The following is a 14,846-nucleotide window of genomic DNA, read 5'->3' as shown; positions in this document are numbered from 1 at the left end:
TGATGGTGCTCCCCGAGGGAAGAAATACTGTCAGTACGGTTCCAGGAAGCAATAAGCACCTTCATGAAAATAACTCAAGTCCCCATCCTTAATCCCTGCCTATCCTTTTTTATCTGATGGACTCAGCGAGGGCTGGAAGATCACAGTGTGGCTGAAAACAAAAGGGAGTTAACAAGATGTGACCAGTCAATGGATAAAACAATAGGCGAAGCCCTCCACGTTGTCTAGTGCCCAGGTGTCCTTCCCATGCACAGGTAGCCATGTGGATCGTGGTGAGTTTGCTCTGCTGTGTAACGTTTGGAGGGCTGCCACGGGCGGGTGGCTCGTGCCCGTCACAGTGCAGCTGTGCCTTCCACAGCCTCAGCGAAGGGACGAAAGCCAGGTATGCCGATATCTCACTGGGGGTTGTTGCTGCTCTTTCTCTGGGTGTTGGGGATTTTATTCCTTTTTCTCTGTAAGGATGCTAGCAGGAGAAAATATTGCTTCCAGACTCCCTGTCCATTATTTTTCCAGTTGCTTTGCGCTCTAGCTTTATTTGCAGAGGATTAGCTTCTAAAAACATAGTAAGCTGATTTCAGAGAAAGCATTTGGGCATCTCGTCTGTGAGAAGCGACATAACTACTGCTGGTGCAATGGCAAAATGGAATAAAATTTAAACATTTTCTTTCTTTTTTTACCTTTATACTGAAAATGCTAGTTTAAAAAAGCTTTATTCTGCTCTGCTCGTTTGTTTTTGAGTTGTAACTAGATCTGGCTTATGTTGCAGTACCACAAACTGCAGTTCCATTTATTTAAAAAATCCTTCAGATGGAGATTTTAGGTAAAGCAACAGACTCAAGATGAGAATTAACAGGAAAAAAAAAAGAAAATAATAATACTAAAAACAAATTCACATAATTCTCAAACTGTAAACTTTCAGTTAAAAAAGAAGACAAGACCAGCAGGACATCCATTTTTGAATGCAATGCCCTTGTACAGACATTTCTCTGGAGGACTGCAATAAAAAAGTCTTCCTGAAGGGTAATTGCAAAGTAATGATCTGACTTAAATGGAACACAAGCTACATTTTAATAAGGTGTGGTTAACAGTAGAGAAGGTTTTGTGACAGAGATGCAATATTTGCAAAATCCTTTGGAAGAAATCTTTCCTAGACAAGACCATGGTACTGAAATGAAAGGCTGTCTCCTGTATTTTGGATCCTCATGAAATAGATCTACTTTCTTATTGTTTTTATGGTGCCATAGATTTAATACCAGAAACTTTCCCAGTACGAGGTGTGATAGAGACACCAGTAATCTGCAATTGTTAAAGGGGAGTGCAATAGCGGGAGAACCAATTATTGCTCCATGAATGTCACAGTTCGCAGGGGAATTTCCTCTCACTGACTGGAAAAAGCTGTACTGTATTATGGTAAGACACATAATAGAGGAAATATCCATTAAGGAGCATCATATGACCTTTTTTCTGCATTATGATTCATATTTCTTACTAGTAGAAGGAGATTATCCCATAGATTAAATGTTCAGTGCCCACTGACATAGTTTAGGGACAATATGAGAAGCATACTGGTTTACTGCCATCATGCCTCTGTTATCAAACCTTTTGTGTCATGCCTGCACACACACACGCAAATGTTTTATTGAAAGAGGATTTCTGGATTTTTCTTATTTGATAGATTTTTATCTTCCTCAACATCTCAACTTTCAGCTGATGGTAGGCAGGATTTATTGCCACAATAAAAGTGCTGGATTAATGTACTATGCTTTGATTATAAATTAACAATTTAATTATAGGCTCATATAACATTTAACTCTGGGAAAATTGCATGAGCAGTTCAGCAATGTTATTTGTTTTTGCTAATAGTAGAGGAATAATTGCTTGCAGCCAAACCCAATCTGGTTTTGGCAGCTTTGTAATACTCTGTTTATCAGCCAGGCAGTATGATAAGAAAATGTTACTTGACTGATCACACTACATTTCTTACAGTATCTTGTTTAGCTTGTGGAGTGGGACATGCCTATCTAACCTGTTACCTTTTGTAAAGTGGCTTTGTATTTTGTTAAGAACTCCTTGCTCGTAAGCAAATTAAAGTCCAGTCTGAGAGACCTATTTTGACTCCCTTCATTCCTCATGGTTATCTACAATCCCATATCTTGGCAAAGTCAAAGTCACCATTTTTGTACAAAGGCTCTGAAAATGCAGCATAAGGTTGTCATGATTTGACCTTTATAGATTAGAAATACGAAGGAATGATTAAGACACATAAATCTGCCTTGGTTTTAGTATAGTATTTTCCAGAGTTAATTTTCTGCAATTTCAGTCTCATAACTTTATATGCCTACTTCTTTGTAGAAGATTGGCTCTTAGTAGTCACTCTAGGGGAAGAAGCTTTCTACTATGAGACCAGTGGGACACTGAAAGAGATTAACCAGAGAAGCTGTGGCTGCCCCGTTCCTGGCAGTGTTCAAGGCCAGGTTGGATGGAGCTTTGAGCAACCCGGTCTAGTGGAAGCTGTCCCTGCCCATGGCAGCGGGGTTTGAACTAGATTATCTTTAAGGTTCCTTCCAACCCAAACTATTCTATGACTCTATGACTGTACACACCTTACAGACTATTTCATAGTAAAGCAGAGCTTGCTGAAGTGTATTTCCAGTGAGTTGATATCTTTCTTATTCTTATTTCATGAATCAAAGATCCTGTACTGTATTTAATCTGTATTGCTTCTTGCCATCCCACATGGCAGTAAGGCTTCTTTCTGTATGTCTTTTGTGGTTCAATTTATAGACCCTTTTGATTTAACACACTAGAATCCTCTGTTGTTCATGAATGGTGTCACTGCTGTCTATCGTAAGTACTCTTAAAAAATGAAAATAAAAAAGAGGGAGCACTGCATGGGCCAGACTTAGACTCACACCACTCCAGCAGAGGCATAACACTACAATGTCTGCAGTCAAAAGGTACATGTGAATTACTGCAAGTTGATGTACTTACGGTGATGATGTAGTAGAGATCAGCAGCAAGAAATGACAAGAAGAAATCTTGCGAATAAAGAAAGGCAGATCAAAATCCTGCATATATAGAAAGTGTCAAAATCTTTTCAAAATATGAGGAAGTCACATCTGTGTTTGTTTCCCCACCAGGACAGTGCTGTGTAATGACCCGGAGATGACCCTCACTCCTGTGAACATCCCTGTAGATACATCCAAGCTTCGGATAGAAAAGACAGCCATCCGCAGGGTGCCAGGAGAGGCTTTCCATGGACTCCACAACCTTGAGTACCTCTGGATGCCCTATAACTCCCTGGCCAGCCTCAGCGGGATCACCTTCAAGGGCCTTCATCGCTTGCAGGAGCTGAGGCTGGATGGGAATGACTTAATATCATTCCCCTGGGAAACCCTGGCTGACATGCCACAGCTAAGACTTCTGGATTTACACAACAACGAACTCACCTCAATCCCTCCAGATGCCGCTCGTTATGTCAAGAATATCACATACCTGGACCTGTCTAGCAATAAGCTGATGACTCTTCCTCAGGCTCTTATCGCCACCTGGGCCAACCTCCAGGCTGTTCCTTACTTCCCAAATGATAACTCCAAGATGATCCTAGGTAAGAGAAGTGCCCGTCATTTTGCAGGGGTCATTCTGCAGGGGCATAAATGTCAGGAGCTCTGCATCTTATTGCAGCAGTTTCACCCACTGTGGTTACCACAGCAGGTACACTGCTGTGTACAATTTAATACCCCATATAAAGTGTGCAAATTTGTTTACATATTAACAAACTCACCTCAGGCTCCCCACACCTGGATTGTCACACCATAAACTTCATCACTTGCTCAAATCTCTGTGACACAAAACTAGTGACTCTTGCTCAAGCCCTTTTTATTTATTGACACTGCCATTTTTGACAGAAATATAAATATGATTAGAGCTCCACAGCATTCCTGTGCTCTTTTCTAATAACAGTTGCTATGGAATAGATCCGTTTTAAGCAGCATTAAATAAAAAGATGGATATTTATTATGTCCAAATTAAAGAGGAATAAAGCCATCATTAAGCATAAAATATGGGTCAGGACTGCCAGTTTGTTTCTTTCCAGAGCCTTGTTTATCTGTTCATACAAAATTAAGCCCTAGTCTCCCTAAAGTCTTTTTAGTATTATAAAGTTACCAGAACCCACTTTTTGGTGATAGTTCTAGGTTCCTCAGAAGTATGGCTTTGCGGCAATTGTTCATGTTTGTGGCAGAGGGTACCTTACAATCTTCCCAGATGCAGTATCCCCAGATGAGGTTTTGAGAACATTTACTAGTTCTGGGGATTACTACTCAGCCTTTTAGTCATCATGCACTAGTTCAAATCCATGGCAGCTTGACGATGGTTCAGAGTTGCCATCTGCTGTCTTTCCTTGCTGTGAGCTGACCTAGCTCCACTGAATGACTGATCTCTGGGCTGTGTGCATCTGTGTGTACTGCCTCTACAGCCATATTCTCTGGATAAATTTAGGGAAGAAAAGTGTTTAAAACCACATGTAGTGGAAAGAGACGCAAGACTCTAAGAAGATTGAAACTGACACCTACAAAGCTTGTAGTGTCCTTAACAAATGTTGTTTAAGGTTTCATTAGCAACAGGAGAGGAGCAGGTTTCTTGTCATCTTGTTTTGCCAGATGCAGTACTAAGTTCTTTAAGCCAAAGCTGGTAGTTTGGGATTGCCCATTTCATTTGTGACATAACAAGACACTGCCTTGATCATACTCTTTATTTTTCTCTAGAGTCAAGTTACATGTGAAAGTGTTATTCCATTAAATATAGATTAGGAGACTATTATGTCAAGAAGAACAGTTCATGCCTTGATGCTCATGGCCAACATGAGTGTTTACATAGCCAGCTGTGCATAGGTTGCTTGTGCCAGGATCCTAAAAAATTAATGTAGGCAAATGACTATAATGCAAAGATTAACACTGTAATGTATAGATGCTCCAGCTCTTAGGTCCTATCCTGCTGACACCATAGGGACCAGGTATATGAAACACATGTCCCTCACAGGAACAGAATGGGAGAACACAGCTGCACGTTTCTGTTTCACTCTGCTCATGACTGCTTCTCATGGAGGTATAAAAAAATCCATGAATAGCAAAGAGTCAGCGCAGTCCCTTGCTTTGTCTACAGTGCATCATTGTGACTGCTTTTTAGATCCCTTGCTTGTAGGCTACTTCAAGAAGTACCTCCAGTGGTAACCTGCTGTCTATAGTCTGTGCCAAGGCTGCAAGCTTTTGCACATGAGGATCACCCACATGAACCCACAAGATTTTGCCATACAGGGCAGCAAATGCCAGGGCTTTGGGGGTGCCACAGCACCAGCTGGGGCTGGGGCATCTGCCGGGGCATCTGCCAGGGAATCTACAACAAACTGTGCATGAAGTCAGAAGTAAGCTCATAGCAAAAATGCCACAAGCCACAAAGCCAAGCTGAACTTCCATTCTTTACTTAGTCCCTTTAACTTTAATACATTAATTTATAAGAAGTGCCCTCCCACCAAGGTCCCCCACTTTCAAATCCCTTTCCAAGCCCAGGGAAGATAGTATGCAATGGCCTCAGAAGGTGCTATTGTAGTGACTTAGTTCTCTGATTTATTTTGACAGGCTTGCAAGACAATCCTTGGGTATGTGACTGCAGTCTGTATGAAATGGTCCATTTCCTAAATTTCCAGTCTCCTAACATAGCATTCATTGAGCCCAGGCTGAAATGCTTCACCCCTCGGAGCCTTGCAGGAGTCTACTTCAGCCAAGTTGAGCTAAGGAAGTGTCAAAGCCCCATTGTACATACATCTGTAGCTAAAGTAAAGACCATCCTGGGCAGCACTGTGCTACTACGATGCGGAACAACGGGGGTGCCCATTCCTGAGCTCAGCTGGAGAAGAGCTGATGGTGCTCAGCTAAATGGCACAGGTGGGTTTGGTTTAAGCTTTTCTCCTGAACGTGGAATGAGTGAGGTAGACCTGCACCTTTATTTTCTATGGACTTTACAGCAAATGGAAGCTTCCATGACAGTATATCCTTCCCACTGATAAAAGACCCCAAAAAGTGAAAGTGGTGCAAAATTAACATTCACTGTAATTCACGATAGTATCTTCTGTAATTCACTATTGCATTGTGACTTTTCTATAGACTAAAATTACTTACATGTTGGTGTAAATATCATCAGATAGATGAATACTGTCATGTAAAAGATTGGTTTTGCTTTGTTTCCTAACAGTTGTGGTAATGAGACAAGTCAAGGGGTTTTCTGCAAATCTGTTGGAGCTGAAGAAATTAAGTATGTCCAGCTGTAACAAGAGGCTGTTTTAAGTTTGATAGTTATTCAGTCACTGAAAAGGCTTCCCACTGAATTATTTTACAGGTCTTTGAGACTAATGATGAGCTACTGTTAATCTGTTACTAAACATCTCTGGCAAAGAGATGTTTGATGTGAATTCAACTGGGATTCAAATCTGCTGTGTCAAAGAAAGAGAATGTTGCAAACATGCAACCTTACTGATACATCAAAAGAGAAAAAAAACCACTAAACTGTTGAAGGATGCAATACCTCAGTGACATTGCTTCCAAGATATGGTTCTTTTGTGATGGATTGATAGGGTCTCTTGGGAAAATGCTCTGTGGGAGAAACACCGACCAGGTCTCTCTTCTGTGCTCACAGTTCTTGTGGAGGAAACTTTCAAATAGCCACTGTTTTTGTGACTGATCATGTTTTCATTTCCATTCATTAGAATGGTTGGACCTAAAATTATGATGTTGTTCCTTTTATGCATGGGAAATTCAGGGAAGAAACCTTTGCTGCACTAAAGGCAAAATACATCATTCTCAGTTGTAGCTGAAAGTAAACTCTACATACACTTTCAGGAAAGCATTCTCTGTTTTATTTTTTGTTGTGGCTCTCTTTCAAGTGTAGGAGGGATGCTCACAGCAAAATGGATAGACATCATTGTGAGGAGCAGCTCTGCTATATCCTGCACATCATGTACAACAGAGCAATGACTTGTGCAGATCCCAAGAAGGCGTATTTATTACAAGTGGTTCTACTGCTGTGAAAGAAAAATTTTCTCTCCCTGTTTCTGTGCACTAAGGTCCCCTGTAACCTTTCTATGATGTATTTTGTGCCCCATTAAATCAGACTTTAGCATCTTCAAATAAAATGTTAGCTGAAAATATACATAATTTCTCAACAATGGTAGCTTCTGTGCTTCTGTGCCAATGCTATAACATGACTGAAATACTAGTGTTGTGAATAGAAAGGAGTGAGAAACAGCCCACAGTCTGCATGTACGGCTAAGTGCCATAGGAAGACCAGTAGCCTTATGTTTTTTTAATATACCCGTTTAGTAAATAATTAAACTGAAAAAGTAAGTTCTGCTGCCATTGTATTTTATTGCCATTGAACGTGTCCTGGTTGCCAAGGCTGAATCCTGACCCCATGAGCATCTGGGAGGAGTTTGCATCCTGTCTTACCTTTGCCTTTCAGACATCTCCCTGATTTTTACCCATCAATGGGAAAGAGCAGAGATAGTATGTGCTCATCCTAAGGAGGCTGGTCAAATAACAGAGGGGGTGCTTTACTTTTTTTCCTGATCCCTGCTCTTCTTTTCTGCACAAATAAAAAAAGGCAAAAAAGAGTTAGTTTTAGGCTCCTGGTAAACCAGGTGAGAAAATCAACACTCAGCTGTGTATATATGATTCAGTGGTAAGTGATCAGACTTCCCTGTGTTTGGGTCAACATGAAAACCTGCACTAATTTAACAATAAAATGGATATTGTTTTTCAGCTATTTTTCTCCATATAGTCTGGGCTAGTCCATATAGGTTTTTAGAAGAAAATTTCCACTATTTGTATTTTCTGTGACTCAGAGGACTGCATCTAATGTTTAGATAGATTGTGTTACTGCCTATTGCTTCTGCTCTTTAAGTATGGTACCTACATAAGAGCTTTTAATCTTCTTTCTTTCTTCTTTTTTTTTTTTTTTTAATGGAAGGACCTTTACTTTTGTTTTCGGATTGTCAGTTTGGAGGAAATGGCATAAAATGCTTCATATATATTTGGTATGGAACAGTGAAAATCCCAAACATAACTTAATTTTAGTATTATTGTCCTTTTCTTGAACTTACTTTGACTTTGCAGTGTCTTGGTGGCAAAAAGAAATGATTCTACTCTATCAAGCAGAGGCTGATTGAATCTTAGGATTTTAGAAACCCTGTTATTAATTCTATTGATTATTGCCTATTTATTTTACATATTTCCTTCCTTGCAGTTCACCAAGAGATTTCCAGTGATGGGATGAGCTGGTCTATTCTGGGCCTGCCTGTAGTCTCTTATCTTGACTCTGGGGAGTACATCTGTAAAGCAAAGAATTTTCTGGGGGCAACAGAGGCATTCATATCTCTCATCATCACAGACTCAGAAAGCACAGATGACCCCAGCTCTAATGCTAAAGGCACATGGAGCGGAAAGGCGAGTGGGATGGAAGCAGCTGCCTACAATGACAAGCTAGTGGCAAGGTACGTTATCACCACCTCCACTGTGCCTACCTTGGGCACTGGAGAGGGCATCTTCCCAGATATGGCAAAAGATAGCAACTCCAGAAACCTGCTGGTGAGCCCGCCTACTGCTCAGCAGGAGCCAGAGCGAATGGTGAGGTCCGTCAGGGTGATAGGAGACACTGACCAGAGCATCACCCTGGCCTGGAAGGCGCCTCTGGCAAAGAACACAACGGTATTCAGTGTCCTCTATGCCATCTTTGGAGAGAGGGACATGCGGCGGATCAACGTGGAGCCAGGGAAGACCAAGGTCACCATTTATGGGCTGCTGCCAAAGACCAAATACATTGTGTGTGTCTGTGTAAAAGGGCTGATCCCCAGGAAAGAGCAATGCATCATATTTTCCACAGATGAAGTTGCCAGCGCAGGAGGGACCCAGAAGCTCATCAATGTGGTTGTCATCAGTGTGGCCTGTGTCATTGCTGTTCCTCTAACACTGGTGGTCTGCTGTGGGGCACTGAAAAGGCGCTGCAAAAAATGCTTTGTGCGGAAACCCAAGGAAATTCAGGAGTCCTATGTCACCTTTGAAAGCCTGTCTCCTGGGGCCAAGGTGAAAGGTGTGGAAGGAGAATACTTGACTAGACATACCCCTGATGAGTCGAACAGGCTGTTGTCTGCCCGATCCAGTGTGGATTCAGAAGCAATACCAAAGATAGAGGGGCAACCTAACGAATACTTTTGCTGACGATAACTAGACTGGCTGTCAGCTCACTAGATGGAAAGCACATGGCTGTACATAAAACTCTCTGCTACAGCATTGCAGGCCACCCTGTCAGTGCTTCTGTCTGTGTCATGTTCTGGAGGACGATGCAAAAGAGTAGATGATGGCCAAGCTTTACAGAAACATGTTGCTCATCCTACACAGGGTTTGCTGTTTTGTACCCAGTCAAAAGCTTCTATGACAATGGCCTCATTCTCCTGGACCACTTTTATATTCATAAGATGAAGTGTGCACACTGGGTGTGAGCACACTAAGCAACATTTCTGAGTGCACTCTACTTGATGTTCTTTAGTACCTGCTCTGCAATATGCTAAAAGTATTTCATTTTCAGTTCTTTTGATATTTTTTGGTTGACAACAGGGAAGTGTTTAGTAATTTTAATATAAATGTCTATGAAAGTAAAGATTGAGGGTCTTCTTACCTTTTACATCCCCCATGTTTGCATGAGACATGTGGCTTGATGCTTAATATATCACTGAAGACAGATGAACAGCAACTGTTTCTAGTATGTCCAACATAAAAGCAGCTCTCTGCTCTGCATTCAGGGAAATGTACAAAGGAGATAGATAGATAGAAATCAAGAGACAAAACCCAACCCATTCCTAAGAATACATAATAAAGAGCATTTTGTGATTTCATTTTGGCCCTAAACTCTGTTCTTAAGATACAGTATCTTTCTGCAGAGGTCTTTCAGTATCAATCCCAACTGGCATTTTCTAGCTGTATTGTAATTAATAGAGTAGATTTATATAAGTTGTGCTAGTTAAAAATCATACAATAGCCTACTCTGCAAATTATGTGAGGTGTTGTAATGCTTTGTTATCATTCTGAAAAACCTGCATTAGGCAGTTCTGCAAGAATCTTCCAGACCAGCCCTGTCATTGCTGATGGATCTCCTGACAAAACTGGTGGTGAAGACCAGAGGGATCAGTCAGGTTCCTTGTGGTTTGGTCGTGAAAATACCTTGCTCTGTGCAGAGCAGGGGTATGTGATGTGGTAGTGGAGGGCTATTGCCCAGGCACACATGAGCCATACTCCACCATTGCATCAGTAATGGCAGAGGCTCAGCATGGGCTTTTGGGTTTCAAACAATTTACAAGTTCAAGAACCCTGAAAAAACCTAATATTCATCTAAATGTGCTTTCACAGTCAGGGTGAGCTAATTAGTTATTTAAGTCAAGTCCTGCAGCTCCACTGGAATCTGGATCTGAGTGCTTATCACAAAGCACTTCCCAGCTGTATAATTTTCCACTCCAGTCCCTCATGTAGTAATACTGTATATAAAGTTTTTCTCTTTGGAATAAATATTCTTCATGAAGAAAATTATTTATGTTCTGCCAAATGTTGAATGGGAGGGATCCAGCCAAGTTGAAATGTTAACTGATAAAGCTTGCTGAGTTGTTTTGAAATGTGTATTTCTAAATTTATTGGAAGGGTCTCTACTCACATTCTGGATGAGTATGTACAGTGTAGGTTAAGAACATTCTCCTTGTACAGAAGGATTTCAGTTATATCAGATTACTTGGCCTGATGGAAAAAGCCGGTCATTCGATCTTAACATAAATACTAGTATTACCGTAGTTTCTGATAGGACTCTCTGTGTTCCTTACATTAATGATAACTTCTCTTGCACTGGAAGAATTTGTCAAATTCTGTATAAAATAAAGCATGCTGCTTCTATCACTGGACTGCATAGATTTGTGGGTTTACAGATGTTTTACAAAATTATGTATTTTAATACAACGGATTGAAGAAATATGTAGTATATAATATTTTTTATTTATACATTTGCATTTCCCAGGATGATTTTTAGAGTCTGTCTCCAAGGTAGAACAAAAATATTCTTCCAGTAGCAGGTTTTGGAATGAGTTACAAGGTTTGCTGTATTACTGAGCCTGATTCCTGTCTACATCTGCAGCAGCATCACTGGGCTGTGCAGAAACCAGCCTGATGTGGCCCTGGATGGACCAAGGCTGTCCTAAAGTTCTCCTGAGATGAACAGAGTGGACCTACTGGCCAAGGACTTTCCTGGAAGTCAGGTTTGCAGGCACTGACTGGGAAGGAGAGGCACTTACCTTTCGGCTGCTGGGGTAATTTGCCACATCTAGCCCCGGCGAGGAGCACCTCTCACCCGCTCCGAGGGTGCAAGCTCCGACACACAGTCTGTGGGTCAGCAATGGAAAAGGCACAACTGGGCCATCACTGTAGTGCTTTGCTTGTGAGGAGAGGAGGATAGAGAGGTCATCCAGTGGCATTCATTGTGGATGTGTTGAGTTTTACAGACTATTGGATTTTTTTTTTGCACTGTGAATAAATAGTTATCCATCCCAAGTATAACAAGCACCATTTTGCTTTTCTATTTGCTATGGCTATTCTCACTGTCTCATAGGTGAGGCATCATAGTATAGCATCTCAAAGACTGCTGCTCCTAAACAAGCCTCACTGCTGCACTGGTGATTCACTGGTGATTCACACAAGATAGGCGACAGGTAGAAACTTGCATAAGCTCTGTGTCCTCTGGTGTCTGGTGTCAGGCAGGAGAGAAACTCTATACTTGCTAAACTGTGAGTGACATTTCAAAACATTAAGTAAACTGATTTTCTGCTGAATGTAACTTCAAGGCTTTGGGTCAGATTTTCGGTCACGTGAGACGTGTAAAGATAAATACCTCAGTGGAATTTTTACTGTTATTTTAACTGAAGGGATGTTAGGCACCTATTTTCATCAGGGTTAGCTCAGGCAAACTTCCCTCTCTGGTCATGAGCCACATGAATGGAGCTGCCACAGAGTTCAGGCAAGGAGACTATTCATCGCTGGAAACATTTTCTTACTTGGTTAAAGTCAATCCCTGGACAAACATGTGCTGTAAGAACTGAAATGAACATCTGAATATCTTCTGGAATTACTGCATTAGTAGCATTTTAAATGTTGGAGGATTTGCTTGTTTCTTTCTTCACTTTGTTCTGTTTGGTTTTCTTCTTTTTCCTTGCAAAATGTTTCCTCTGTTAATGATCTCTTTGTATCAGGTTTTGATGAATTTGTTGCTCTTTGGGGTCTATTTATTTCAAGTATTTTGGCACTGTCAAGCAAATCTCTTCAAGTACAATGTTCCCTACATTTATGTTAACCCATTTTAAAACATAAATATAAAAGAAGATGAGTGTTGGACCACTTCAGTAATACTTAGGAATAAAGTAACAGCCCACCTGTGTTAGGCAGGAGGTCTTCACTAGCTTTCTGTGCTGAGCACTTTGTAGCATCACGAGCTACTCCTCGACTGGCACTTCATGTTATATATAACAAAGACAGACAAGCTTCTCCTTCCACAGTATCTTTTCATACTTACTTTGGATTCAAAGTAGTGAAAAAGTGCAAAATTAAGGATAAGGTTTTAAAAATAAGGTAATTGTGTTTTAAAATTTGATCCAAATAGCTCTGAACTGTACTGAAAAATTGCTATGATTTTTTTTTCCCCTTATTAAAAAGACCTGGAGAAAAGCAGCTATCAAAATGAGGGAACCGAGCAGAATATAAATGAGATAATGTGCCCAACGTGATTAAAGAGGAGTACTGTAAGTAGGCGAAGTACAAGAAGAAATGTAAAAAAACATGCTGAGGTTTTGAAATATGTTTTTCAAAACATGCTAAGAAGTTTCCAGATTATGTGGTAGTGAGATCCAGACAAAGGCTAATATTTGCTCTGAATTATAAAGAAGTCTCTTCAAATATTTTTAATCCCACATATGTATAAAACTTACACAAATGCAAAATAAGGTTCAGGCTGACAGACATCTTAAGTGCACAGTATGATTTAAGCATGCTGGAAGGCTGATTGCGTTAGTGTGGTCACTTTCATGTTTATTTCAGTTTGCCCAGAAAGACTAGACTAAGAAGTCTTTAAATGATTTAAAAAATGGACAACACAAAAATGTCCATAAACATATATATAAATTCATGAGGAAAAAAAACCCCAGTCAACAAAACCACCCAAATGTGTCAAGAATGACAGTAAAACATTATAAAATATATCTTAAAAAATCAAATTTTTTGAGAAATGAATGGACATTTAATGACTTTGAGCACACAAGAGGCGATCTTTCAACATTTCCTTTGGCAATCAGTGCAGTCTCTTAAACTCCACTTCCTGTAGATTAGCAGCAATGTCTCTGTGGAGGCTTATTTTGACAGCTTGGGTTTTAGACAGCTTGTTCTGCATTTTGGCTTTGGCCAGGGTGCCACGTGACATTAAAGAACAGCTGAACTGAGTGGACATCTGCTGTCACAAAAGTCACCATCAAATTTACAGGCAGGCATAAACTGGGCTGAATTAAAAACACAACAAAACCACACTCCACTAGGGAACATACATAAACATATTGGCTGTGGCTAACCCTGTCTGGGGGATTTTTTTACTTCTTTTTAACTGTTTTTTCTTTCCTTTCTTTCCCCTTTTCCCCCCCAAGAGTGGGTAGCCTCTCTACCTACTAATTCATCTGATTTTGATAAGTAATTCACCGTTTTAGTCTCTCAGGTTATTACTGGATGTTCTAAGTACACTTGGGGTTTGGGACTATCTAGAGAAATGGCCTCTCAAGCAGCAAGTAAGTATCATCATCAGTCTGCAAATAGCTGGAGGATTGGCCCATGGTACTGACTGACACCAGTCTTTGAAAGGCCATTTTCCAGTCCTGAGGAAGACAGGTGGGACTGGGAGGAGAGCTCATGTGGGAGAAAGAAAACAACTGCAATTCTTCTGTTTTCCCTGTTAATCAATAGATTTATTTAAATTAATGTATTTCTAACAGAGAAGCCTGGCTAAAATTTCACTTGCTGCATCGCAGGAGATTAGGCACTATAGATCTGTACTGTCCCCATAGATGTACATGGGGGAATGGGGAATCAACCAATAGTTTTTACTCCATATATAAACCTGTTAATAAATGAAAGGGGTTTTTTTTGGGATTTTTAGATGCTACACACTTCAAGACCCTCCCTGCAGGCCTTGGAGGAAAGATGTGAAGGTGACAAAGGAAGCACCTTCCTTGCAAGCAAAGGAGATTTTTGCAAGGTTGGGCCTTAAAAGCAGTGACTCCCTCCTGCTGGCCTGCCTGAAACTGGAGACAACCAAGTTGTCCCACCCAGAGTCCTCACTGGTGGCACTTGTGAAGCTCACAAAGTGGGTAGTTTTCTATCGCATTTCCTGCATCAACCCCATGCAGTGATGAGGATTGCCATTACCTCATGAATACCTGGCCAGCATGACTGGATAAGCCAATGTTCCAGCCATTTATCCCATCATGAGAAGGCAGACCACCACCTCTAGCACTGAACACCATCAGGACACTGTTTTTCTTGTGTCTTCATTGAAAGCTTTTCTCTTCCAGACCCTGTAACCCACACATGGGCAAACGCCAGTTTTGCTCTTGACTCCTAGCTATTTTCTAACGATGACTTTGTCATATGTAGTTTACTACGTTATTACCAGTCATTCATAATAAACTGTAAAATTATAAAATTATTATTATTATTAATTAATAATATTGT

General features: G+C 40.7%; 1 protein-coding gene across 1 annotated transcript; it reads left to right on the top strand.

Annotated features, from left to right (window-relative positions):
* The first annotated feature begins 207 nt into the window (after positions 1 to 207).
* LRIT1 (leucine-rich repeat, immunoglobulin-like and transmembrane domains 1) lies at positions 208 to 9,266 on the top strand. The gene is made up of 4 exons (XM_010014493.1): positions 208 to 382; positions 3,141 to 3,607; positions 5,637 to 5,942; positions 8,296 to 9,266. The coding sequence occupies exons 1-4, from the start codon at positions 261 to 263 to the stop codon at positions 9,264 to 9,266; spliced, it is 1,866 nt and encodes a 621-aa protein (XP_010012795.1). The 5' UTR covers positions 208 to 260.
* The last annotated feature ends 5,580 nt before the right edge of the window (positions 9,267 to 14,846 follow it).

Source organism: Nestor notabilis, unplaced genomic scaffold (genome assembly GCF_000696875.1).
Source record: "Nestor notabilis isolate BGI_N333 unplaced genomic scaffold, ASM69687v1 scaffold31675, whole genome shotgun sequence".
Taxonomy (NCBI): domain Eukaryota; kingdom Metazoa; phylum Chordata; class Aves; order Psittaciformes; family Psittacidae; genus Nestor; species Nestor notabilis.
The sequence above is the reverse complement of the archived record's forward strand: the minus strand, read 5'-3'. Positions and strand labels throughout refer to the sequence as shown.